Source organism: Pseudopipra pipra, chromosome 20 (genome assembly GCF_036250125.1).
Source record: "Pseudopipra pipra isolate bDixPip1 chromosome 20, bDixPip1.hap1, whole genome shotgun sequence".
In the NCBI taxonomy this organism is placed as follows: Eukaryota; Metazoa; Chordata; class Aves; order Passeriformes; family Pipridae; genus Pseudopipra; species Pseudopipra pipra.
Genome location: NC_087568.1, coordinates 4096902 through 4122867, shown reverse-complemented (window position 1 = coordinate 4122867; position 25966 = coordinate 4096902). Strand labels below are relative to the sequence as shown.

General features: G+C 52.2%; 4 protein-coding genes across 11 annotated transcripts in view; 3 read left to right on the top strand and 1 right to left on the bottom strand.

The window, feature by feature from the left end:
• The first annotated feature begins 1227 nt into the window (after positions 1 to 1227).
• On the top strand, positions 1228 to 5902 carry LOC135425014 (bile salt-activated lipase-like). The gene is made up of 11 exons (XM_064676817.1): positions 1228 to 1337; positions 1847 to 1997; positions 2419 to 2541; positions 2885 to 3082; positions 3178 to 3308; positions 3487 to 3594; positions 3799 to 3916; positions 4204 to 4390; positions 4636 to 4839; positions 4977 to 5174; positions 5644 to 5902. The coding sequence occupies exons 1-11, from the start codon at positions 1272 to 1274 to the stop codon at positions 5846 to 5848; spliced, it is 1689 nt and encodes a 562-aa protein (XP_064532887.1). The 5' UTR covers positions 1228 to 1271; the 3' UTR covers positions 5849 to 5902.
• A 2167-nt stretch (positions 5903 to 8069) lies between these two features.
• On the top strand, positions 8070 to 13350 carry LOC135425003 (bile salt-activated lipase-like). Its single transcript, XM_064676799.1, has 11 exons — positions 8070 to 8170; positions 8679 to 8829; positions 9254 to 9376; positions 9720 to 9917; positions 10012 to 10142; positions 10366 to 10473; positions 10684 to 10801; positions 11655 to 11841; positions 12087 to 12290; positions 12429 to 12626; positions 13091 to 13350. Exons 1-11 carry the CDS (start codon positions 8105 to 8107, stop codon positions 13293 to 13295), a joined length of 1689 nt encoding a protein of 562 aa, XP_064532869.1. The 5' UTR covers positions 8070 to 8104; the 3' UTR covers positions 13296 to 13350.
• Positions 13351 to 13927: 577 nt separating this feature from the next.
• On the top strand, positions 13928 to 21515 carry GTF3C5 (general transcription factor IIIC subunit 5). The gene is made up of 11 exons (XM_064676800.1): positions 13928 to 14103; positions 14695 to 14917; positions 15407 to 15605; positions 16385 to 16580; positions 16935 to 17039; positions 17549 to 17663; positions 18321 to 18401; positions 18918 to 19015; positions 19684 to 19766; positions 20062 to 20204; positions 20847 to 21515. Exons 1-11 carry the CDS (start codon positions 13954 to 13956, stop codon positions 21002 to 21004), a joined length of 1551 nt encoding a protein of 516 aa, XP_064532870.1. The 5' UTR covers positions 13928 to 13953; the 3' UTR covers positions 21005 to 21515.
• A 679-nt stretch (positions 21516 to 22194) lies between these two features.
• Positions 22195 to 25966, bottom strand: part of RALGDS (ral guanine nucleotide dissociation stimulator) — a 58608-nt gene continuing 54836 nt past the window's right edge. For 4 of the 8 annotated variants that reach the window (XM_064676790.1, XM_064676795.1, XM_064676796.1 and 1 more), the window contains exons 13-18: positions 25782 to 25903; positions 25550 to 25645; positions 25218 to 25419; positions 24630 to 24989; positions 24403 to 24517; positions 22195 to 24248 (exon numbers count right to left, since the gene is read on the bottom strand). In XM_064676790.1, the coding sequence (XP_064532860.1) occupies positions 24073 to 24248; positions 24403 to 24517; positions 24630 to 24989; positions 25218 to 25419; positions 25550 to 25645; positions 25782 to 25903 (1071 nt within the window). In that variant the 3' untranslated portion in view covers positions 22195 to 24072. The remainder of the gene's footprint in view (positions 24249 to 24402; positions 24518 to 24629; positions 24990 to 25217; positions 25420 to 25549; positions 25646 to 25781; positions 25904 to 25966) is intronic. The other 4 variants (XM_064676791.1, XM_064676793.1, XM_064676792.1 and 1 more) reach the window with 2 other exon arrangements.

Sequence of the window (25966 nt, the reverse complement as noted above, 5' to 3'; positions counted from 1 at the left end):
GAAACATCTTTCATTTTCTCACTGTTGACCTTCATCAGCACTTTTTAAAGGAAAAGGAATTTCTGGATTGAACTGGAACCTGCATTTCCCTCTTGCTTTGCCCCTATACCACTGAGTAGATGCAGTAGCTACAGGAGGACAAATGCAGAGGGTGAAGCCTTCAGTGCTCAAATACATTTCATACCAATCAGGACCAGGTGCCTCAGGTTTTTCTGCCAGCCAGGGTGGAGCACCTCTGTCAGTGTGCCACTGAATGCAGCTTGGAAGGGTTTTTTAAATTTAAATGTTCTTTCCTCAGTGCTGTCATGACAGTCTTTCATGGTACCAGTATGTGATAAGGGAGTTTGGGCCAAAGTAATACCAACCCATTGCTCACTTGGCTGAGTTCCTTCTCTTCTGAAATCTGGAGCACAAACTTCATTTTTGCAGGTTCATGGGAAAGCTCCAGTTACACCATAAAATGCATATGGATCCTTTCCTTTTTGCCTTCTCTTAGGAATCCATCTATATTTTCCATAAGGAGCCTTACTCCCTTATGGCAGATGTTCTGCCAGCTCTGTGATTGAATGTGCAAAGGTATTGCACTGGCAGCTGAGTGTTCTGTTAGATTTTGAAGCCTGTTGTTTATGTCCTGTCCATTCCCCTGCCTTCTTGGCAAATACAACAAGCAGTGAGGATGTCAAAGAGCAGCTGGCAGATGAGCCTGCAGAGAGATGAGGGTGATGAGGGTGATGATGATGAGGAGGAAGACTTCAGGCTTTGTGATGGGAGTGACTATAAAGTGAAGATAGAAATTCTGGATTATGTGTGAACTTGGTGACCAGTCTGGCTGATGTTGGATGGAATCATCTTTAAGGATTGCTGTCATTTTCTGAGTCTTGTGCATTCCCCAGTGTGTTCTGAGCACAAGGTTTCTCAAAGGTTGCCAGTAATATGTTTTATTGCGCGGCTTAATATGATTTCAGCCTCCTGCGCTTGGATGAGGTTCTCGTCAGTGTTGTTTATGTTTTCTGGAGTTTTCTTAGACTGAGTGATTTCCTTTGGTTTGGACTCCAGCCCACAAAAGCAGCACCTGCAGGGCTCTCACACAGCAATGCCAGTTCTACCTCAGCCAGGGATTGGCCTCAGGCTACTCAAGGACAAGTGTGTGGGGGCTCCTCTGGTTCACCTCAGAGCCAAGGCTGGCCCATGGCATTGACACACACCTGCCCCCTCACTATATATATACCAGCTTTCCAGCTGGGCACTGTCTCCTCAGGTGTGCCCTCACCATGGCTCGCTGGGGGATCCTGTGCTTGGCCTTGTGCTCCTCCCTCGGGGTGACCTGGGCTGCGACCGTAAGTACAAAGGCACTTCTCAGGGCTTGGCAACATATTTCACCTGTCCCTGCCTGAGTTCCTGCCCTGTTACACCCAATCTGGATCCCTGACAGAGGGCCTGCAGGCCTGGCAGCTGGGGCACAGTGTTTTCCTGCCCTCAACATGGCAGAGGCTCTCAGGGACATTTTCCCAAGAGTTCCTGCACAGTTCTGTGTCAGGTCTGGCCAGGTTTACACCCTAGGGCTGAAGGTCCTCTCCTTCTGCCATTTATTTTTGAGAGTGTGTAGGAATTGCTGATGCCTGTCTGCTCCAAAGGGCACCTGCAGGACACCTGCATGGTCACAGCTCCAGTGGCACCTCCCTGTGGGTTTCCCACAGGGGTCCAAGGGCATGGACAGGGAGGGCGGGCTGTGAGTGGGTCTGTGTGGGGGACTGGCCAGGGCAAGGTGTGGGTGCTGGTGGCATGGGAAGCCAGAGGTACGAGGAACTGAGCAACAGATTGTCTCTTCTCCATGGTACCCCTGTAGCTGGGTGTGGTGTACACCGAGGGCGGTTTTGTGGAAGGCGAGAGTAAGAAACTGGGACTGTTTGGGAGCTACGTCGACATCTTCAGAGGGATTCCCTTTGCTGCCCCTCCAAAGACTCTGCAAGACCCTGAACCTCATCCTGGCTGGGATGGTAAGATCCAACCTCTGAATGCCTTTGGTTTGGGATTTTTTTTTTTTTTCTTCTCTTTTAGTCTGTTTTTGGCAAGCCAAAGATGTTGTTGCCTGCTTTTATTGACTAAGCAGAGCCAAGAAGCTCTTTGTCTCCTGGAGGGTCTGAGAGTCTGTGTCTAGGTGCTCCCAAGCAACTCAAGTAACCCCAGAAAGTAACAAAACTGAAGCATGGCACCTGCACCTGCACTCCCCCGGCCATGGCTGTCCAGAGCTAGTTCACAGGGGCAAGGCTCCCACTTTGTCACTCCCTCAGACTGGTCACAGTGGCTGGGGAGGCTTTTCTGCCTCTGCACTGGACTCAGAGAGCAAAGGATAGGTGGATTGCAACCAGTGGATGGAGTTGATGCCCCTAACATGCTGTCTTCCCTTTCTCCTTTCAGGAACATTGAAGGCAACATCATTCAAGAATCGCTGCATGCAGATGACACTCACCCAGACTGATGTCCGTGGGATAGAGGACTGTCTCTACCTGAACATATGGATCCCTCAAGCCAGGAGACAGGGTATGTGCTTGGCAGGGACCTGGGCAGGAGATTTCCAACTGCGTTTTATGTGCAGATTATTCTGGAGCATCTCTCAGCAGTTACATTCCCATAGTGGGCAAGTGCTGAGCAGTGATTTTGGGGGGAAAGGTGGGAACTGTGTCAGGCAACGACCCCCAGCTGCAGCCTCTTGGGAGGTTCAACCTGTTGTGCAGAGCAAGGACTTCCTTGGCCAGAGGTGATGGCAGAGCATTGTCTGTTCCTGCCCATGTGCAGTGATGCTCAGGGAGTGGGTGAGGGGATGGATGGGCTGCACCTCCTGGCTCTGTTGTGGCTCACTCTGCTCCTCTTGCTCCCCTGGCAGTCTCTACCAACCTGCCTGTGATGGTCTTCATCTATGGTGGTGCCTTCCTGGTGGGAGGGAGCCAGGGAGCCAATTTCCTGGATAACTACCTGTACGATGGTGAGGAGATCGCCGTGCGGGGCAACGTCATCGTGGTCACCATCAACTATCGCCTGGGGCCCCTGGGCTTCCTGAGCACAGGAGATGAAAACATGCCAGGTACCACCACTGCTCCCTCTGTGTCTGGGGGGGACCCTGTGCTGGGTCAGCTTTGCTCTGCCCTTGCTCAGTGGTGGGTGCTCTGTGCCGCTCAGGGAACTACGGGCTGAAGGATCAGCACATGGCTATTGCCTGGGTGAAGAGGAACATCAAGGCCTTTGGGGGTGACCCAGAAAACATCACCATCTTTGGGGAATCGGCCGGTGCCGTCAGTGTCTCCCTGCAGGTGAGTTGTCTCTGTCACTCCCCACTAGAGCCACTTCTGTGTAAATGGGGGAGAGGGACCCCTTGGCACTGTGACACTTTCCTCCCCAGGTTGGGTTCACAAACAGTGGGGTCTGGCACACCATGGTGTCTTCGTGAATTCTTACCTGGAACCCTTTTGTTTCCATTCTGCACCCCAGAGCTTGTCCCCGAAGAACAAGGGCCTGTTCAAGAGAGCCATCAGCCAGAGCGGTGTCGGGCTCTGCAGCTGGGCCATCCAGAGGGACCCGCTCTACTGGGCTAAAAAGGTAATGTTCAAGTCTTGCCTGAGTGACTGGAAAAAACAAAAAAGTGATGCCCTAGAGGAGAGCATAACTAGGAGCTGTGCCCAACAGAACTTTGGAAACATGATGCTTTGAAGATTAAAACACATCCACCGCTATGCCTCTATAAAAATAACCTCTGTCTTTGGGAGGTAATGCTAGGAGGTTTCTTTCTCTCTCCTCCTGCAGCTCGGAGAAAAGTTGGGCTGCCCCACAGACAACACTGCCACCTTGGCCAACTGCCTTCGTGTCTCTGACCCCAAAGCCTTGACACTCGCCTACCACCTGCAGCTGACCAACCTGCCCAGTAAGTCCCCTGGCCCATGTGGTGATTCCCCATCCACCCAGGGCTCCCCAGACCTCTGGCAGGGCACTGGAGTGATTTCCAGGAGTGTTGAAGCAGCGCTTGTGTCCTTCAGAAGGAGGGCAATAATGCCAGATCTTGCAGTCACCCATCCATAGGCAGATGCACATTGCGCTGGCTGAGCACAGCCCACCTCAGCCTAATTTTTCCAGAGCTCTTTGAGTCATTGCAGACCACACACCTGTCTGTTCTCACCTCCTAACAGACTCTGGGTTTGTCTCCCACTGCAGCTGCCCTGGTGCACACCCTGGCCATCACTCCTGTGGTCGATGGAGATTTCCTCCCAGACATGCCAGAGAATCTCTTTGCCAACGCTGCCGACATTGACTACCTGGTTGGGGTCAATGACATGGACGGGCACTTCTTCGCCGGCATAGATTTACCTGCCATCAATGCCCCACTGAGGAAAGTCACTGCGTAAGTGAGAGAGGCTCTGGAAACCCTCAGCAGGAGGAAGCTTCTCTTTAATGTAGCTCCCAAACTCTGAGCGCTTAGACCTGAGTGGACAGGGCTCGACCTTCAAAACAGGGTGTCACTCCGAGCCTGGGTGCCCAGGGCTTGTGTGGCTGAGTCCAGAGCCTTCAAGAGAAAGGGCCAGGCAAGAGTTGTGCCCCACTGGAAGCTGCTGGTCAGTAACTAGTTGATATGGCTTGTCTTTTCAGGGAAGAGATCTACAATTTGATCAAAGCACTGACTGTGGACAGGGGCGAGGCTGGAGCCAACGCCACGTACAGTATCTACACCCAGAGCTGGGACAAGAACCCGAAGCAGGAGGACATGAAGAAGACAGTGGTGGAGCTGATGACTGACTACATCTTCCTGGTTCCCACACAGTGGACCCTGAATCTGCACCTGCAGAATGCCCAGTGAGCAGCTCAGCCCTCGTAGGAAGACTGAGCTGGACTGGGGGACCAAAATGCTGCTTCCCAGCAGAAGGGGCTGAGGAGCAGGTTAAGAGAGCTCTGCTCTCCCCTTGCTTAGCCAGTCTCTTTTGTTTCCCCAGGAGTGCCAAGACATACAGCTACTTGTTCTCCCAGCCGTCCCGCATGCCCGTCTACCCCAGCTGGGTTGGGGCAGACCACGCTGATGACCTGCAGTACGTCTTTGGGAAGCCCTTTACCACCTCCCTGGGTTACTGGCCCAAGCACAGGACTGTCTCCAAGTACATGATCGCTTACTGGACCAACTTTGCCAGCACTGGGTGAGTGATTCCTGTTCCACAGTTGTGCTTTGCTGCAGCCCTGCAGCCTGCTGCCTTTGCCCAGTAACTTCTCAGGATCATTCCCCAAAGCAGGGTGTTCTCTGTGTTTCTGTTGTGAGCTGGGTTCTGTGTCTCCCAGTGGAGAGTTTGCTCTGGGTCCTCCTCATCCATAGCACGCCTAGGGGGACAGAAGGAGCATTTGCATTTTCAGAGCTTGTGAACTCTGCTTATACTTAATGATGAGGTTCCTTCCTTAATCGTGGTGTTCATACAGGAATTAAGTCCCTGCATGTAGCCAGGGATGATGCCAGTGGGGACTGATGGAGGAGACTGCAGGTTGGCAAGTCGCTCCCGGCAGGCAGAATTCCTATTGCTTGTCCCAGTGTCAAACACTCTGTGTGCACTCACTTAAAGCTTTATCCACAAGCTTCCATGATAAAACTAACTTGTGTGTGCCTCTTTTTCCCAGTGATCCCAACACGGGGAATTCGGACGTGCCTGTTTCCTGGCCAGCCTACAGCAGCCAGGGTACTTACTACCTGGAAATCAACGACAGCATGGACAAGAACTCTGTGAAGCAGGACCTGAGATCCCGGTTTGTAACCTTCTGGAACTCGGTCTATCGGAGCCTGCCCCAGGTTGCCAACATCACCCAGTCGGGGTTGATGTTCTGAACTTAAAAAAAAATCACCTTTTAAAGATCAATTAAAGGCTTGCTTGTAACTGAGTGATTCTGGTTCTCCTTGTGTTTGCCATGACAGGATTTTGTCACTAACCTTAAGGTCAGGCAGGAAGGGACATCTATGGGCACTGTGTGTGTCCCCTGACCTGTGACACCCCGATGTCCAGGGAAGCTGTTGACAGCCAGGGCCCAGTCTCTCCCTGCTGAGTCTGTTGGCTCTGGGGTTGTTTTCTCTCATTGCCCATGTGGTCCCAGGCAGGACAGCACCAATCCTGACCTGTCCTCTGGATATCCCCATGTTACCATCAATATCCCTGCTCATACCAACCAGCTCTTAGACAGTTGCAAGTGCAACAGGTGAATGCGAACCAATCCTGACCTGTTGCTGATCATCACTCAGGAACTGACTGGAGCAAAATAAACCTACATGGGAAGTGATTCTACACGGGGTTTTGGGCATACACCAGGCTGGACCAGGCTGGAGAACTCCAGCTCCATGCATGGCAGGGCAAGGAGCACAACTGCCCACAAGCCTCATCCTCCACATGCTCCCATTCACACACCGAAGCAGGAGGACATGAATAAGGCAGAGCCTGGCCCTGGTACCCCACAGTGGGGTCAGTGGCTGTGCTGGAGCTTCTGGGTTCATGTGTGTGGAGAACCCTGGGCTGGTGCGAGACACTGGGGCCATGCTGCAGACACAGGGAGGAGAACAGAGGTTGTGTGTGCATGTGGAGATTCTGCTGTGCATGTGGAGATCCTCCATGCAGAGGGGCTGGAGGGTGTGGAGCTCAACCCTAGAGGGGGCCAGGGCCAGGGTGAGGGAGCTCCCAGACTGGAACTGACCTCCTGCTGATTCCAGTGAGCTGGAACCAAGGGCAGGGTTTGCAGGACACAATGCCATGTGTTCCTCTGGCCTGTGCCTGCCTGGCCCCACTTGGCTTTTCCAGAACAACAATCTGTGAGATCTCCCACAAGAAACATCTTTCATTTTCTCACTGTTGACCTTCATCAGCACTTTTTAAAGGAAAAGGAATTTCTGGATTGAACTGGAACCTGCATTTCCCTCTTGCTTTGCCCCTATACCACTGAGTAGATGCAGTAGCTACAGGAGGACAAATGCAGAGGGTGAAGCCTTCAGTGCTCAAATACATTTCATACCAATCAGGACCAGGTGCCTGAGGTTTTTCTGCCAGCCAGGGTGGAGCACCTCTGTCAGTGTGCCACTGAATGCAGCTTGGAAGGGTTTTTTAAATTTAAATGTTCTTTCCTCAGTGCTGTCATGACAGTCTTTTATGATACCAGTATGTGATAAGGGAGTTTGGGCCAAAGTAATACCAACCCATTGCTCACCTGGATGAGTTCCTTCTCTTCTGAAATCTGGAGCACAAACTTCATTTTTGCAGGTTCATGGGAAAGCTCCAGTTACACCATAAAATGCATATGGATCCTTTCCTTTTTTCCTTCTCTTAGGAATCCATCTATATTTTCCATAAGGAGCCTTACCCCCTTATGGCAGATGTTCTGCCAGCTCTGTGATTGAATGTGCAAAGGTATTGCACTGGCAGCTGAGTGTTCTGTTAGATTTTGAAGCCTGTTGTTTATGTCCTGTCCATTCCCCTGCCTTCTTGGCAAATACAACAAGCAGTGAGGATGTCAAAGAGCAGCTGGCAGATGAGCCTGCAGAGAGATGAGGGTGATGAGGGCGATGATGATGAGGAGGAAGACTTCAGGCTTTGTGATGGGAGTGACTATAAAGTGAAGATAGAAATTCTGGATTATGTGTGAACTTGGTGACCAGTCTGGCTGATGTTGGATGGAATCATCTTTAAGGATTGCTGTCATTTTCTGAGTCTTGTGCATTCCCCAGTGTGTTCTGAGTACAAGGTTTCTCAAAGGTTGCCAGTAATATGTTTTATTGCGCGGCTTAATATGATTTCAGCCTCCTGCGCTTGGATGAGGTTCTCGTCAGTGTTGTTTATGTTTTCTGGAGTTTTCTTAGACTGAGTGATTTCCTTTGGTTTGGACTCCAGCCCACAAAAGCAGCACCTGCAGGGCTCTCACACAGCAATGCCAGTTCTACCTCAGCCAGGGATTGGCCTCAGGCTACTCAAGGACAAGTGTGTGGGGGCTCCTCTGGTTCACCTCAGAGCCAAGGCTGGCCCATGGCATTGACACACACCTGCCCCCTCACTATATATATACCAGCTTTCCAGCTGGGCACTGTCTCCTCAGGTGTGCCCTCACCATGGCTCGCTGGGGGATCCTGTGTTTGGCCTTGTGCTCCTCCCTCGGGGTGACCTGGGCTGCGACCGTAAGTACAAAGGCACTTCTCAGGGCTTGGCAACATATTTCACCTGTCCCTGCCTGAGTTCCTCCCTGTTACACCCAATCTGGATCCCTGACAGAGGGCCTGCAGGCCTGGCAGCTGGGGCACAGTGTTTTCCTGCCCTCAACATGGCAGAGGCTCTCAGGGACATTTTCCCAAGAGTTCCTGCACAGTTCTGTGTCAGGTCTGGCCAGGTTTACACCCTAGGGCTGAAGGTCCTCTCCTTCTGCCATTTATTTTTGAGAGTGTGTAGGAATTGCTGATGCCTGTCTGCTCCAAAGGGCACCTGCAGGACACCTGCATGGTCGCAGCTCCAGTGGCACCTCCCTGTGGGATTCCCACAGGGGTCCAAGGGCATGGACAGGGAGGGCGGGCTGTGAGTGGGTCTGTGTAGAGGACTGGCCAGGGCAAGGTGTGGGTGCTGGTGGCATGGGAAGCCAGAGGTACGAGGAACTGAGCAACAGATTGTCTCTTCTCCGTGGTACCCCTGTAGCTGGGTGTGGTGTACACCGAGGGCGGTTTTGTGGAAGGCGAGAGTAAGAAACTGGGACTGTTTGGGAGCTACGTCGACATCTTCAGAGGGATTCCCTTTGCTGCCCCTCCAAAGACTCTGCAAGACCCTGAACCTCATCCTGGCTGGGATGGTAAGATCCAACCTCTGAATGCCTTTGGTTTGGGATTTTTTTTTTTTTGCTTCTCTTTTAGTCTGTTTTTGGCAAGCCAAAGATGTTGTTGCCTGCTTTTATTGACTAAGCAGAGCCAAGAAGAAGCTCTTTGTCTCCTGGAGGGTCTGAGAGTCTGTGTCTAGGTGCTCCCAAGCAACTCAAGTAACCCCAGAAAGTAACAAAACTGAAGCATGGCACCTGCACCTGCACTCCCCCGGCCATGGCTGTCCAGAGCTAGTTCACAGGGGCAAGGCTCCCACTTTGTCACTCCCTCAGACTGGTCACAGTGGCTGGGGAGGCTTTTCTGCCTCTGCACTGGACTCAGAGAGCAAAGGATAGGTGGATTGCAACCAGTGGATGGAGTTGATGCCCCTAACATGCTGTCTTCCCTTTCTCCTTTCAGGAACATTGAAGGCAACATCATTCAAGAATCGCTGCATGCAGATGACACTCACCCAGACTGATGTCCGTGGGATAGAGGACTGTCTCTACCTGAACATATGGATCCCTCAAGCCAGGAGACAGGGTATGTGCTTGGCAGGGACCTGGGCAGGAGATTTCCAACTGCGTTTTATGTGCAGATTATTCTGGAGCATCTCTCAGCAGTTACATTCCCATAGTGGGCAAGTGCTGAGCAGTGATTTTGGGGGGAAAGGTGGGAACTGTGTCAGGCAACGACCCCCAGCTGCAGCCTCTTGGGAGGTTCAACCTGTTGTGCAGAGCAAGGACTTCCTTGGCCAGAGGTGATGGCAGAGCATTGTCTGTTCCTGCCCATGTGCAGTGATGCTCAGGGAGTGGGTGAGGGGATGGATGGGCTGCACCTCCTGGCTCTGTTGTGGCTCAGTCTGCTCCTCTTGCTCCCCTGGCAGTCTCTACCAACCTGCCTGTGATGGTCTTCATCTATGGTGGTGCCTTCCTGGTGGGAGGGAGCCAGGGAGCCAATTTCCTGGATAACTACCTGTACGATGGTGAGGAGATCGCCGTGCGGGGCAACGTCATCGTGGTCACCATCAACTATCGCCTGGGGCCCCTGGGCTTCCTGAGCACAGGAGATGAAAACATGCCAGGTACCACCACTGCTCCCTCTGTGTCTGGGGGGGACCCTGCGCTGAGTAGCTTTGCTGTGCCCCTGCTCAGTGGTGGGTGCTCTGTGCCGCTCAGGGAACTACGGGCTGAAGGACCAGCACATGGCTATTGCCTGGGTGAAGAGGAACATCAAGGCCTTTGGGGGTGACCCAGAAAACATCACCATCTTTGGGGAATCGGCCGGTGCTGTCAGTGTCTCCCTGCAGGTGAGTTGTCTCTGTCACTCCCCACTAGAGCCACTTCTGTGTAAATGGGGGAGAGGGACCCCTTGGCACTGTGACACTTTCCTCCCTGCCTGCTGCCTCATTAACATCCTCCCATGGACAGCAATGCTCAGCCTCTGTGCTTTGTAGGTGTTCCTCCTTCTTCTCTTTAACCAGTCCCCTGAATTTTTGCCTGAAACCCTCTTGTTTTCATTCTACACCCCAGAGCTTGTCCCCGAAGAACAAGGGCCTGATCAAGAGAGCCATCAGCCAGAGCGGTGTCGGGCTCTGCAGCTGGGCCATCCAGAGGGACCCGCTCTACTGGGCTGAAAAGGTAATGTGCAAATCTTGTCGAAGGACTATGGCTTCCTAAAAGGTGGTTCCCTAGAGGATAGCATAACTAGTAAGGGATTTGGCAGGAGCCATGTCCAGCAGGGCTTTGGAAACGTGATGCTTTGAGATTAAAACCAACCACAGCTCTTCCTCTGTAACCCCTGTCTTTGGGAGGTAATGCTAGGAGGTTTCTCTCTCTCTGCTCCCACAGCTTGGAGAAAAGTTGGGCTGCTCCACAGACAACACCACCATCTTGGCCAGCTGCCTGCGTGCCGCTGATCCCAAAAAACTGACTCTGGCCTACCACCTGCAGCTGACCAACCTGCCCAGTAAGTCCCCCAGCCTGCACTGTGATCCACCACCCACTCAGTGCTTCCAAAACCTCTGGCAGGACACTGGGGTAGTTGCCAGCAGTGTTGAAGCAGTGCTTGTGCCCTTCAGAATGGGGACAATAATGCCAGATCTTGCAGTCACCCTTCCGTAGGCAGGTGCACATTGTGCTGGATGAGCACAGCCCATCAGGCAGCAGGGATTATCCAGGGGTCATGCCTTGACTCCAGAGAAGCTGTTTGGGCTTCCTGGTCTGTGGAAGTAGCAAGAGCAACTCCCGCACGCGGCTTACAAACAAAATACAATTGACCACATCCCTGCTATTTCCATTTGAGTCGCTGGGTGGAGTGTGGGACTCACACCAGGAAGGGAACGCTGCTGCTTTTGCTGCCTGTGAGGATTCCTTTCCCAAGAACACTCCTCTTGCTCTCCTCATGCTCCTGGTCACTATGAGCCTTTAGCGTTCCTCAGGACTGAGATTTGGCCAAGCCACCACTATGCAGATGCGCTGGCTGGAGCTGGCAGTCCTGGCAGTCAGAGAGCATGGCCAGACGGGATAAGAAGTTCAGCTCTTCCCTACACTGGCTGGGCTTTTTGGGAAGGGACTTGGTGGAGGAGAGGATGTTACCCCCTGGTAACATGGCTGCCAGATCTCTTGCTCTTCTCTTTCACCCACAGGCACAAGGTTTACCCTACTTCTGGGTGACATCGTGCCCGTGCTGAAGTCACTGCTCAAGCTGTCATTCACCTCAGCCTGTTCTTTCCACAGCTCTTTGACTCTTGGGATATGCCAGACCACACACCTGTCTGTTCTCACCTCCTAACAGACTCTGGGTTTGTCTCCTGCTGCAGCTGCCCTGGTGCACACCCTGGCCCTGACTCCTGTGGTCGATGGAGATTTCCTCCCAGACATGCCAGAGAATCTCTTTGCCAACGCTGCCGACATTGACTACCTGGTTGGGGTCAATGACATGGACGGGCACATCTTTGCCGGCATAGATTTACCTGCCATCAATGCCCCACTGAGGAAAGTCACTGCGTAAGTGAGAGAGGCTCTGGAAACCCTCAGCAGGAGGAAGCTTCTCTTTAATGTAGCTCCCAAACTCTGAGCGCTTAGACCTGAGTGGACAGGGCTTGACCTTCAAAACAGGGTGTCACTCTGAGCCTGAGTGCCCAGGGCTTGTGTTGCTGAGTCCAGAGCCTTCAAGAGAAAGGGCCAGGCAAGAGTTGTGCCCCACTGGAAGCTGCTGGTCAGTAACTAGTTGATATGGCTTGTCTTTTCAGGGAAGAGATCTACAATTTGATCAAAGCACTGACTGTGGACAGGGGCGAGGCTGGAGCCAATGCCACATACAATATCTACACCCAGAGCTGGGACAAGAACCCGAAGCAGGAGGACATGAAGAAGACAGTGGTGGAGCTGATGACTGACTACATCTTCCTGGTTCCCACACAGTGGACCCTGAACCTGCACCTGCAGAACGCCCAGTGAGCAGCTTAGCCCTCGTAGGAAGACTGAGCTGGACTGGGGAAGCAAAATGCTGCATTTCCAGCAGAAGGGGCTGAGGAGCAGGTTAAGAGAGCTCTGCTCTCCCCTTGCTTAGCCAGTCTCTTTTGTTTCCCCAGGAGTGCCAAGACATACAGCTACTTGTTCTCCCAGCCGTCCCGCATGCCCGTCTACCCCAGCTGGGTTGGGGCAGACCACGCTGATGACCTGCAGTACGTCTTTGGGAAGCCCTTTACCACCCCCCTGGGCTACTGGCCCAAGCACAGGACTGTCTCCAAGTACATGATCGCTTACTGGACCAACTTTGCCAGCACTGGGTGAGTGATTCCTGTTCCACAGTTGTCCTTTGCTGCAGCCCTTCAGCCTGCTGCCTTTGCCCAGTAAATTCTCAGGATCATTCCCCAAAGCAGGGTGTTCTCTGTATTTCTGTTGTGAGCTGGGTTCTGTGTCTCCCAGTGGTGGAGTTTGCTCTGGGTCCTCCTCATCCATAGCACGCCTAGGGGGACAGAAGGAGCATTTTCAGAGCTTGTGAACTCTGCTTATACTTAATGATGAGGTTCCTTCCTTAATCGTGGTGTTCATACAGGACTTAAGTCCCTGCATGTAGCCAGGCATGATGCCAGTGGGGGCTGATGGAGGAGACTGCAGGTTGGCAAGTCGCTCCCGGCAGGCAGAATTCCTATTGCTTGTCCCAGTGTCAAACACTCTGTGTGCACTCACTTAAAGCTTTATCCACAAGATTCCATGATAAAACTAACTTGTGTGTGTCTCTTTTTCCCAGTGATCCCAACAAGGGGAATTCAGACGTGCCTGTTTCCTGGCCAGCCTACAGCAGCAAGGGCACTTACTACCTGGAAATCAACAGCAGCATAAACAAGAACTCCGTGAAGCAGGACCTGAGATCCCGGTTTGTAACCTTCTGGAACTCGGTCTATCGGAGCCTGCCCCAGGTTGCCAACATCACCCAGTCGGGGTTGATGTTCTGAACTTAAGAAAAAACACCTTTTAAAGATAGTTCATTAAAAGCTTGCTTTTGACTGAGTGACTCTGGTTCTCCTTGTGTTTGCCGTGACAGGATTTTGTCACTAACCTTAAGGCCAGGAAGGAAGGGACGCGTGTGGTCAGCGAGTATCCCCTGACCCGTGACACAGCCATGTCCTGGGCAAGCAGCTCTTGGGGCAAATTAAACTCTCAGCTTAACCCTCATACCCTCCACCTCTCGCGGCATCAAACACTGGCAGGATGAAGGCTTAAGTTCTTAGGAACCATAGGCTTATTTTACACCAGATTCCTTGCATGACTTCGAAGCTCATGACTCCAAGATATTCTCCAGTAGTCATTGGCATAACTTTAATGCAGCACGAGCGAAACAGTGGTTGTATGAGCTGCGTATGAGCGTGTGCTCAGTACCGAGGGCTCTTTGCCCAGGGGTTGTTTTCCTTCATTTTCTTTTAACCACGAGCAGGACAGGGGACAAAACAACCCACGGGGGCGGTGATTCTGCACGGGTTTAGGGCCACGAGCTCGAAGTAGTTCACGGCCGCCCTCAGGGCCCGCCCTTCGCCCACACGGGGTCCGTAGGAACCTTCGTGCGGCGGAACCTTCGTGCCCGGGGTGCGGGGGACGGGCAGCGGCGGCGCGGCCATGGCGGCGGGGCCGCAGCGGGGCCCGCGGGGCTCGGCCGTGCTGGAGCTGCCCCGGGCCCCGCGCCTCGTCTGTGTGGAGTACCCGGGGCTGGTGCGGGACGTCGGGGCCATGCTGAGCACGCTGGGAGGAGAGCAGGGCGTGTCGCGGGTGAGCGGGGCTGTGGGGCGGGTGGGGGCTCGCTGGGCAGGGGTGTGCAGGCAGCCCGGGCCTGGCCCTGGGGAGGTGGGTGAGGCCGGAGGAGGTCGGGGACAGGGAGAGCCCCGCGGTGGGACCCTCGGTGCGAGCCCTTCAAAGCCAGCAGGCTCCGGGCATGCTACCCCCGAGCAGGGATTTGAGGGGTGTCGGGCGGAATCGTAAAACCCTAGAATGGTTTGGGTTGGAAGGACCTTAAGGCCCATCTCGTTCCACGCCCCTGCCATGGGCAGGGACACCTTCCACTATCCCAGGTTGCTCCAAGCCCCATCCAGCCTGGTCTTGGACACTTCCAGGGAGGGGGCCCAGCTTCTCTGAGCAACCTGTGCCAGAGCTTCACCACCCTCACAGGAAAGGATTTCCTCCTAATATTCAGGATATTATCTTTCTCATTTATTTATTTCTTCCTAATACCCGGGATGGGAGCAGCTGCACATCCCACGTGTTGGCCAGGCAGGGGTGGCAGTGTGTGGGGCTGGGGCTGGCACAGGCAGAGGGGCTGTATGGGTGGGATACTCACGGGGCTGTGCCTGCCCTTGCTGACAGATCTACGCCGACCCTGCCAAGAGGCTGGAGCTGTATTTTCGCCCCAAGGACCCCTATTGCCACCCCGTGTGTGCCAACCGCTTCCCCACCTCCACCATGCTGCTCAGGGTCAGGAGGAGGAGCAGGAGGAAGAAGCAGCTGGACACCGAGGAACAAATCCAGCCAGAAGTCCAGTTTGAGATGGAGATCCTTGGGATTGTCACCACTGTTTACAAATTTCAAGGTAAAATGTTTGGGTTTGTGTCCATGTGGCTTAGAGATGAGGATATTTGATGGGAAAGGGAAGTGTTTCCCTTTAAACAACTCAGAACTGGAAGGCAAATCAAGTGTCCTTACTGTAGAAACCTTTACATAAACTTAGCAGACTCTTAGCTCCTGAAACTTTAGTGTGAGAAATATTGTTAAATATTCTCCTATAAATAATATATAATTATAATATAATATATTATAATATTATACTATACATATATATTATAAATATACATATAATAATGTATTATGATATATTATTATATATTCTATTGTAATATTATAGTATATTGTGTAACTAGTATATAAAGTATATATCATATCATTATATCTAATATATTATATAATGGATATAATATATCATTATATTATATATAACTTATTATATTATGATGTACTGTAATAATATAAATGTTAATATAATTAATGAACTTCACAGTGTTTTAACTTCTGTTTCTCCCAGGAATGTCTGATTTCCAGTACCTGGCAATGCACTCTGGTCCTGATGGCAAACAAACCTCCATGTATGACAAAGTCCTGATGCTCAAACCAGAGAAGGAAGAATTCTTCAACAGAGAATTACCTCTTTACATCCCACCACCAATTTTCTCACGTCTGGACACTCCCATTGACTATTTTTATCGTCCAGATATTCAGCACAGGTCAGTCCCTTTACATCATTCGTGGATTTCACCTGTTTAAGCTGCTGCCTTGTTCTGTTTTATCCCCCTTGATTTGACACAACAGAGGCAAAAAACCCTCCAAAACAAACAGAAACTGTTTGGCAGTGGCAACCTCAGCAGGAGAGGGTTTGCCAGGTGAGGGGGTGTGGTGATGTGGTGAAGGTGACTGGTGCTCTCCCAGCACATCTCACACAGTGTGGGATGCAGGGACACCTTCCTGCTGATTCCAGTGGGCTGGACCCAAGGGCAGGGTTTGCAGGACACAATGCCATGTGCTCCTCTGGCCTGTGCCTGCCTGGCCCCACTTGGCTTTTCCAGAACAACAATCTGTGAGATCTCCCACAAGAAACATCTTTCATTTTCTCACTGTTGGCCTTCATCAGCACTTTTTAAAGGAAAAGGAATTTCTAGATTGAACTGGAACCTGCATTTCCCTCTTGCTTTGCCCCTATACCACTGAGTAGATGCAGTAGCTACAGGAGGGCAAATGCAGAGGGTGAAGCCTTCAGTGCTCAAATACATTTCATACAGATCAGGACCAGGTGCCTGAGGTTTTTCTGCCAGCCAGGGTGGAGCACCTCTGTCAGTGTGCCACTGAATGCAGCTTGGAAGGGTTTTTTAAATTTAAATGTTCTTTCCTCAGTGGTGTCATGACAGTCTTTCATGGTACCAGTATGTGATAAGGGAGTTTGGGCCAAAGTTAAACCAGCCCATTGCTCATGTGGCTGAGTCCCTCCTTGCCTTTCCCTGTTCCTTAGGGAGGGATACAACAACCCCCAGGTGTCTGGTGAGAACCTGATTGGCCTCAGCAGGGCCCGTCGCCCACACAATGCCATCTTTGTGAACTTTGATGATGAGGAAATCCCAGCTAAGCCACTGGATGCTGCTGTACAGACCTGGAAGAAAGTGTGCACCAATCCTGTGGATAAAAAGGTGGAGGAGGAGCTGAGAAAGGTGGGTGCCTTATTCCTGACCTGAGCACTCTGCTGCAGCAAGCTCTGGAGGAAAAACTGCATTTTCTCTGAATTCTCCAGAAATTCTTGGTGGTTTTCACTGACTGATACAGCGGGTTTCAGTAGATGCTGCTGACACTGCTGTGTTCAGTTCAGTCCTGCAAATCAAGATTTGAATCTGTAGGCAACTCAATAATTAAGTTCCTTTTTGTGTGACAAGTTCTTACATTGCTGTTCCAACAGCTCATATTGAGGGGCTAAAGGCCCTGATGCTGAACTAAATCCTCTTGGAAAGCTGATCTGCCATTGGTGACCCACTTCCCACTGTTCTGTGGTTGTTTCTGTGTCATTTTAGCTCTTTGAAGTCCGTCCTGTCTGGTCTCGGAACGCAGTCAAAGCCAACATCAGTGTCCACCCGGACAAGCTGAAGCTGCTGCTGCCATATCTGGCCTATTACATGGTGAGTGGTACACCTGTGAGCAAGGGAGCAGCAGCTGGGTGTTCCTGGTCCTTCACCACCTCTCAGGTCCTACCACTAAGTACCTGAGCTTAATATTATGTAAAGAGACAGAGGGAAGGAAAGCCTTGCCTTGGAACAGAAGTTAAAGCCAAGGAGGACTCAGTACCTGTTTGCTCCACTGGTTCTAATCAGCTTTGCAGGTCAGTTCTGATTGTCCACCTGGAAATAGTAGCAGAATTTTTTCCACAGAAACACCTGACTGTGACCTTGCAGGTTAGTTTTTAAAAGCACACAAATATTTGTGTTTTGATGCACTGATTGCCCATGTTCCAGTGGGCATAAATAAATACTGGCATGGCAAGTTGAGGAAAGAGCTGGGAAAAGAAATAATCTTTGGGCAGTGAGGGGAATATTAGAACTTTTCAAGAACCTTTGCACCCCTGTACTGAAGAAAGTGCAACACTGTGCTGCTTTTCTGTAACCATCTTCCCCCATGTGTGTTTATGCAGTTGACAGGTCCCTGGAGAAGCTTGTGGGTTAGGTTTGGGTATGACCCCAGAAAACACCCTGAAGCAAAGATTTATCAAGTACTGGACTTCCGAATTCGCTGTGGAATGAAATATGGTAAAAGGGCCCAACCCACAGAGCTGCTCTCTCTGCTTTCTGGTTAATCCTGGTAGTACTTTTTATGTGTTTTTCAAACTCTTTTGCCATATTTCTGCTCTGATGTCACCTTTTGAGCTCCTTGCTTACTGTAGTTCTCTCTAAACTCCTTTAATACTTTATTTCATAGTATGCTATATGTATTTCCTCATTTGGCACATTCCAGACTCTGACTTCCCTCCTTCATGTGTCCCAAGCCCAAATGGATGTAGCAGACCATCCTCCCCCTTGCTCAGGGAGGCACTGAGCAGGAATTCTGGTGCTTCCATAGTAGCTTTTCCTTAAGGACCTCAGCATCCCGTGCAGGATTTTGGGTCTTGCACCTTGGACATGGGGTACCCCTGCTCTGATTTTGCAGAGGGCAAGTTGAGGAAGAGGAGTTTCTGACATCTAATAAGTCCATGACAGAGCTGGCATCCACTCATTGACATCAGGTCACATTTTCTTTCCAAGTTAAAGGGTTTTATTGATCTCTTCTTCCAACCTTGCTAAAGTCAGCATATCCCAAAGACCAGCCTGCCTTTCCCACACCAGTCCAGCCCTTGTGTTACTGAGCCAAGGATATTCTGCAGGGTGCTTGCCCTCAGTTCATTACTGGTTTTCCTTTTTCACCTCCAGGTTATGCCCCTAATGACATGCCCGTGAAAGCAAAACGCAGCACCTACAACTACAGCCTGCCCATCACTGTCAAGAAACAAGGTATGTTGGGCCAGCAGAAGGGCTGCCTGGTCTTCTGGGTCTGTGTGTACCCCACCCTGGTCACAGGTGGTGAAGGGTCTTCCTCTGTTCTAGCTGAGCCAAAGCTGGAGCTTGTTTTCTGGTTATGGTACGGTGCTGCCGTTAAGCCAGGAGAAGAATCTCCTGCTGGGAAGTGGTGTGGGAGTCTTGGAAGCATGTCTGGCTGAGCCACAGTGTCTGTTAGCAGGCAGGAGGGAGTTCTGTGCTCAGAATTAGCAATGATGGTGCAGAGAAGGGGGAAGTTCTCTTTTCTTTGTCAAGGGAGAGTAGAAAAGGTTAAAATTACGAACAAGTACACGCTGTGGAAAAACACAACAAACTCAGCACCTTCCCTCTGACTGCCCAGTGACATCTCTGAAGAATGAACAAAACTCAGGCAACCATAATTGCTGGGTTGGTCTGGTTTTGTTGAATCAACAGAGGGAAGTGACAGGACAAGGTTGTCTCTAATAGGATTGTCTTTGTTTTTGTTTTCAGTCAGCCACACAGTCAGTGTCCACGACCTCAAACAGGGGCTGGGTACAGCTGGTGCATCTGGGGCAAAAAAGCCCCCCTCCAGCAGGTATAAACTGAAGGTAAGCATGACTCTTATTTAGTCTTGAAGTAGCTCAGTGAAATAGGAGTGTTTCCTGGTATATCAGTCATCAGGGGGACAGCTGTGAGCGAGCTGATGTCCTCAGGTTTGCCTGGGAAGCTGCTATTTGTACCTGGCACTCCAGGACTTCACCTGCTGTGCACTGAGTGTATTTCTGACATGCTGCAAGGTAGGATTGGTGCTCTCAGCCCTGGTGTGAGGTGTGATGAGCATTTGGCTTCAGTTGATAAAACTGGAACTTCATGGGTGGTGAAATGCAAAAAATCACCGTGTCTTTTATCAGGTCATGTTGCGCAATCCAGCAGGGTGGAATAAATAAATGAGTCTTACTCTTCCATTTTTGCTAGGATGAAAGCCACAATGCAGTGTTATGCAGTGACAGGCTGCAGGCAGAGCTGCAGGTTGAAGAGGTGAATGAAGTGTGTTCTCTGCACAGCAGTGCTGTTGTTTCTATGACTGCAGGGAAATTTTGGGGCATTCCTCATCCAGCTTTATCTTTTGCCACACGCAGACATTCCTTAGAACTGATTTGTGTTGGAAGTGCCTTGTTCTTGAATCAGCCCATCAGAAGTACCTTTCAGTTACCCCAGAGCTGTCCTGTTACACCATAAAATGCACATGAATCCTTTCCTTCTTTCCTTCTTTTAGGAATCCATCTACGTTTTCCGAGAAGGAGCTTTACCCCCATATCGACAGATGTTCTACCAGCTCTGTGACTTGAATGTGGAGAGGTATTGCACACTGGCAGCTGAGTGTTGTGTTAGAGACAGATTTCAAAGCCTATTGCTTGTACCCTGTCCCTTCACCTCTCTCCCCTTGACCAGGAACATCGGAGGTTTTTAAGTTCTGAATAAAAGTAGAACAGACTTTCCACGCATGAACTTCCTTTCCCATATGACAATTACCTGGATAATCAACTGTGCTGTTCCAGCTCAGTGAAATGGCAGTAAGCCATAGTCTGCCTCATTTAAAGCCCACACCTGAGTGCAGAAGACTAATGTCTCCTTCCCTTTTGCTGCTTTTCAGCCTGCAGAAGATCATCCACCGGAATGACGGCACAGAGTCGGAATGCACGGAGCGGGATGGGTGGTGCCTTCCCAAGACCAGTGATGACCTGCGGGACAGCATGTCCCTGATGATAAAGCAGATCATCAGATCCACAAGGCCTGGTAAGGATGCTTTGAACATCACCCTGTTGTACTGCCATCCTGATGGTGTGGTGTTGTAGGCTGAGGGGAGGATGGTGAAGTCAGCACTGGGGCAGAGGCTTTCCTGCATCTGCCTCCTCCTTTGTGCTACCCCTCGGTGTTCTTTGTGTTGTAGCTGAGGCTGTTCTGCAGTGTGAAGGTGGGTTGGCATTAAGAATGACTGGAAGTAAAGGTTTTCTATTTCATCTTCTCAGTGTCACAGCCTTCAGGTGTTAAATGTCTTTGCACAGTGATAATCAAAATCTTGTTCTTACTGATGTATCTGTTGGTGGCATTTTACTTTTTTTGTCATTACTGATTGAACAAGAAGTGAGGAAGTTGTTTGTGTGTGATGCTGGGCCAAAGCAATAATATCCCAGTGAATTAGGTCAGAATGAGCTGGGAGAGGAGGCACAGCACTACAGCTCTGCTGCTGTTCTGCTTGCTTTCCTGGAGTATGAAAAGGATTGCTTTGGGCTCGATCAGATTTTGTTAAGATGTGCAACATTAGCTGTGCCCCCGCGGCTTCTGCCTTCCTCTCACATGTTGTGTGAACTCTACTGCAAATGCCCCCAGGTTTCACTGAGAGAGGCATCACAGTGTCTTTCTTTCTCCCCAATTAAGCTCTTTTCTCAAATACAACAAGCAGTGAAGACTGCAAAGAGCAGCTGGCATACGAGTCTGGAGAGGATGAGGAGGATGAAGAGGAGGAGGAAGAAGACTTCAAGCCTTCTGATGGGAGTGAAAATGAAATGGAGACAGAAATACTGGACTATGTGTGAACTGGGTGAGCAGTCTGGCTGCTGTGGACAGAACTGTCTCTTGCTCCTTGAGAGCTGAGGGTTCAGATCCATGCCCAGGATCTGGGAAAGCAGAGCTTGTACTACAATGATGCCACTCTCTCTGCACTGACTGCTGCTGGCCATCATTATGGATGTTTGGGAGTCTTTGCCTACATTTTCATAATTGCTGGCTAAGAAAGCCTCCAGCAAGCTCAACAAACTCCCCAGAATGAGCCCAGAATCCAAACCAGCTGGTAATACACCAGGATAGAGGAGAAGCTGCACTCCCAGCTCTCTCCATGTGTGGGAATTGCACTCTGTCCAGGTTGGTGGCTGTGTTGAAGATGGAAAAGGTGCCTGAGGAGATGCTGGAAGAAGCACTCCAGCATTACTGAAGTCCCTAAGGCAGGTTCTACCCTTCTGCTTGTCCAAAGGGAATGAAAATACTGTGCCTGCCTTCAGCACTGAGCATTGCTGGCCATTTTGGAAATAAAGCCAGCAGGAAAACACACAGTCTGAGTGTGAATAATGAATAATTCCCTTCCTGGGATGTAGTGTATGTTGTCCTCACTAGCTAATGCACTTCTCAGTCCTGTTTTGACTTCCCCAGTAGTTAACAAGGACTGAAGGCAGCGGGCAAAGGGGCAGAGCTTCAGGTTCACAGAGTTTGGCCACGTTGGCCATTAGTCTGGCACCACCAGCTGGTACGTTCCCACCTGGGCACAGAAATTAAAGATCTGTGGCATTTTGTGAGTCTTGTGCATTCCTCAGTGTGTTACAAGCACACCTGAAGCCAAGCTTTCTTTCATAACAGGAGTAAGGCCTCCTCCTCCTGCATTGAGGAATGATGCCTCAAACCCAGGCAGATCACTGCCTCCAACCCTAAGGACTGGTGCATTTGCTCTTAAAGCAACTGCTTGTAGCAAAAAGAGTAAAACCAGCAAATTGCCACTGGAAAATGCAACAGCCCCAGGTTCAAATGAATATGGTTCATTTGAAATTCAGGCCCTGGTCGCTCAAACAAAAAGCCTGGTTTTCAGTTCAAACACAAAACAAAGCTCAACTCAGCAGAGTGAACATAAGTTATTTAACTGCCTCCCCCCCCCCAGTCAGGTCCACCCATTTCTCCAGGAAGGTGCTGGCATTTTGGGGAAGGAGGCCAGGACAACCCCTGCCTGGGGGCAGAGACATTTGAGCATCAGTATTTTATTGCAAAGACTAATTACATTGCTGTGTACAAGTCACACTGGGCAGTGTGTCCTTCATTGAAGTGGTACAAAATACATATGGTACAGCCAGTCCCTCCAGTGACACTGGGCTGCTGGGGACACTGGTGGGAAGGGAGGGGACAGCCCCAGGGTAGGCAGGAGCTGGCAGAGGGAATTTGGTGCCCAAGGGAAGGGGCTGGGCTTTGGGCAGGGTGGGAGGCAGGAGGCTGCCCCTGCGTCAGGGAGCCAGGAGCTCCCATCATGTGCAGCAATGGGCAGTGAGGACACAGGGCTGGGGAAGCCACACTCACACCCAAGCAGCCTCTTCCCCACCTGGTGCCAGGGACCTGCAGCCCACCTCCTGTCACCAGCCCTGGCCCCTGGAGTGTGGTCCTTCTCCTGGAGCTGAGGAAGGCACCGAACCCACCTGGCAGCTCCGATGGACGGGGAAAGAGAAAAGATCTGCTGGAATGAAGCGCTTAAAAAACAGAGATAAGAGCCAGGAGCAACAAAAGGTCCCCCTTTGGTTAGTGTTTCCTACAATGATTAAAACAAGCAACTGCCCCTGCTCGAGCAACTAGCGGTAGAAATTTGGGAGGGGGGGACTGGCAGGGTCTGCACCCCATGAGCACAGCAGAGCAAAGCTGCTGCTGCTGCCAACGTCCCTCCCAGCAGCCTTAAATACCAGGGTGGGGACAGGAGAGGGACTGGGCTGCAGGGCAGGGGGAAGCTGGATTAGTAAAATGTACAAGTTTGCCTCTTCTATTTACAACCAATAAATACTGAAAAAAAAAAAAAATCAGTAAACCTTTTTGTTTTATACAAAAAAAAGTCTCATTGCTGCTTCTCCCATGGTCAGTGTTTGAAAAAGTCTGGTTAAAGCCCAAGGTGAGTGGCACTTTCTGAGGGTCAGGCAGTGGCAGCCGGGGCACCTGGAGCATGCTGAGCTCTCCAGTTCCTCGCTCGCCCACGCAGACCCAAAATCTCTTATTTACACGAGTTCAGAACTTTGCTCTCCTCCCCCTCGTTAGGCTGGCAGCTCTGGGGGCACGGCCCGAAGCTTCCCCCGACGGCAGAAGAGACACTGGCATTTGATCTTTGGTGCAAGTTTGAACACGGGTCATTCTAAGTCCAGCTGGAGGAAGCGCTGGATCGGGAGAGGAGCGAGACCACGCAGGCTTCCAGCTGTGGAGAGCAAAGGGCATCCACTCCCTCACGGCACAGACACAGCCCTCCTCCACAGGGCTCTCAGCACAGGGCTGCATCTTCCCAGCCCGGGGCATCCGTGGCTTCTCCCAAGGGAAGGACGGGCGGAGATGTGCGGTGGTGGCGATGCCGGCTATCCCAGGGAGGAAAGACGTGGAGGTAACCACCAGGAAAGCTGGGGAGGAGAGCACTGCGCCGGGTGGGAGCCTGTGCAGCCCCAGGGTGGTGGCTCGTGCTCTGCTCCTGTCCAACAGCCCCTCTGCGAGTCGCCGCTCCCCGGCTCGCTCGGACACAAGGCACCTACGGCAGAGGCGGGCTCCAGCTCTGGGCTGGCCGGGGCTGGACGAGTGGCGCACCGTGGAAGTTTTAAAAAATAAAACAAAACAAAAAAAAAATAGAGATATCCCCCCGCTGCTGCCTTCCTGGGTAGGAAAAAAAGACCTGATTGGAATGGGGGCTTGTGCAGAGAGAGGCAGAGGCCGACACCAGTTGTCCAACAGCCCGGCTCGGTGCGGGAGGAGGGGGATGCACGGCCGTGCCCCAGGCGGGGGTCGCTCCTCTCCCGTGCAGGGTGGCACAAGGACTGGCCGTGGCCAAGCCCGGAGCAGCCTGCCCCCAAGGCCCCGTCGGTGATGGGTGGCAGTGGGGCTGAGGCTAGAAGATGCCCTTGGCGATCTTCAGGCCTTTCTGCTTCATCCTGGGCAGGGTGGAGCTGGAGCCGTGCTTGATCTTCACCCCCTTGGAGAAGCCCCGCTTCTTGAGCACGAAGTCGTAGTTGGCAGCGGAGTTCATGGCGTAGAACACGTTGGCGTTGTCGGGGATCTTCAGCTCTGAAAGTGAGCAAGGATGGGGGTCAGTCAGGCACCCTGTCCCTGAAAGGGGACAACCTGAGAGTTGTCACCTCCCAGCCCAGCTCCGACCTGGTGCTGCCCAAGCTGCAGGGATGCCTGGGCCCAGGAAAGCCATCCCCACCCCAGCACACACCTCTCTCCTCTGAGATGATCTGAACGAGCTCGTAGTCCTCAGGCCGGTCCCCGTCCAAGTTGTGCTTGGCCATGGCCTTGCGAATAACCACTGGGGTCTTGTCCTGGCTCGTCACCTGTGAGCCCAGAGCTTTATTAGCCCAGAACACTGCAAAAAGCCTCCCTCCTACTAGTGCCTCCTCCCAAAACAAGCCATGCCTCCCTGTCACCACGGGGCCCTGTACTAACCAGGATGCTCTTGTACATGTTGCCATTGTCCACAGCCAGGCTGACACGGATGATGCAACAGTCGTCGACCTGCTGGTTGTAGAGGGGCAGCGAGAGTGAGGAGTAGCTGGAGATGCCGGAGACCGAGCGCTTGTGTGTGCGGGAGGCCGTCACCGGCGTGGAGGAGACGGAGGAGGAGGAGGCACTGCTGGAGCCTGAGCCGATGCCTGACGTGTCCAGGGAGGAGAGGGAGGTGGATTCCCAGAACTGGAGGGCAGGGAGGAGAGGGGATGCGGAGGACACAGTGGGTTTAGCTTCTCCATCGGCCACAGACGGGGCGTACCAGCGCTGGGGGAGGGAGGCCAGAGGGATCTCACTGACCTGTGACAATGGGGGACCGACACAACTACAGCCACCTGAGGCACGAGAGCCTTGCCACGCTGCCGGAGCAGCAAAGGGCAGGGGCCTCCCTAACCCCGGCGAGTCAGAAACAGCCCCCAGGACCCCCACCTGCCCCCCCAGCCCCAGCACTGGGGCAGAGGTGGGGCGGCCCCGACACGATGGCTGCACCTGCCTCAGGAGGCCTGGACCCCAAGAGGTGCCATGTACCTTCTTCTCCTGGCAGTCGGGGGACTCGGGGATGAAGCTGATGTTGATCTCCTCCACGTCGGAGCTGCTGGAGCCGGCAGAGGTGACACTCACTGAGTCGGTGGCGTCCCCACTGCACAGGTACTGCCCACACTTGAGCTGGTCGAAGGATTTTGAGTGGGAGCTGCCGCTGGCACAGGGCTCGGTGCTCGGCGGCTGCCGGCTGCCAGGAGAGACGTGGGGCAGGTCAGAAGGGAGCAGGGTGAGGGCGCATTTGGCTGGCAGGACCACCCCCAACTCAGCCAGAGATGCCCCGTGCTGACCCCCACCTCCCCCGGGACAGGCAGACTCACTCGCTCCATCGCTTGATGATGCCCGTGTTCTTCTTTGCCTTCAGCGTGTTGCTGGCTGACTCTGACAGCGGCTCGATCTCGCACGACAGCCCGTAGCTGGGAGGGGAGAGAGGAGGGTTTGAGCTCTCTGTGCTTCCACAAGCACCAAGGAGGCAGAGCAGGGAGTGGAGCGCAGAACAGAGTGGTGGGACCTCCCGATGCACCAGAACGGTCCCAGACCCCACTCACTCACCTCTCGGCCTCGCTGAGCCGCTCCAGGCTGTGGAACCAGTCCACAAACTGGTCCTCCTGCGTGAAGCTGTAGTTGTTGCAGGCTGACTGAAGCAGCTTGATCTGGGCAATGACTTCAAACTCCTGTGGCAAAGGGAAGCCATGAAACCACATCTGTTTTCCAGCCCCAGCCTCCTGCACAGACAG

What these genes read in the sequence shown, in the direction of transcription:
- LOC135425014 (XM_064676817.1), top strand. Translation starts at nt 1,272, where the DNA reads ATGGCTCGCTGGGGGATCCTGTGCTTGGCCTTGTGCTCCTCCCTCGGG. An exon ending in AGGAGATGAAAACATGCCAG is followed by an intron (nt 3,083 to 3,177) that starts GTACCACCACTG and finishes TGTGCCGCTCAG; the next exon opens with GGAACTACGGGCTGAAGGAT. An exon ending in CCACTGAGGAAAGTCACTGC is followed by an intron (nt 4,391 to 4,635) that starts GTAAGTGAGAGA and finishes TTGTCTTTTCAG; the next exon opens with GGAAGAGATCTACAATTTGA.
- LOC135425003 (XM_064676799.1), top strand. Translation starts at nt 8,105, where the DNA reads ATGGCTCGCTGGGGGATCCTGTGTTTGGCCTTGTGCTCCTCCCTCGGG. An exon ending in CGCTCTACTGGGCTGAAAAG is followed by an intron (nt 10,474 to 10,683) that starts GTAATGTGCAAA and finishes CTGCTCCCACAG; the next exon opens with CTTGGAGAAAAGTTGGGCTG. An exon ending in ACCAACTTTGCCAGCACTGG is followed by an intron (nt 12,627 to 13,090) that starts GTGAGTGATTCC and finishes TCTTTTTCCCAG; the next exon opens with TGATCCCAACAAGGGGAATT.
- GTF3C5 (XM_064676800.1), top strand. Translation starts at nt 13,954, where the DNA reads ATGGCGGCGGGGCCGCAGCGGGGCCCGCGGGGCTCGGCCGTGCTGGAG. An exon ending in CATATCTGGCCTATTACATG is followed by an intron (nt 17,040 to 17,548) that starts GTGAGTGGTACA and finishes GTGTTTATGCAG; the next exon opens with TTGACAGGTCCCTGGAGAAG. An exon ending in CATCACTGTCAAGAAACAAG is followed by an intron (nt 18,402 to 18,917) that starts GTATGTTGGGCC and finishes TTTTGTTTTCAG; the next exon opens with TCAGCCACACAGTCAGTGTC.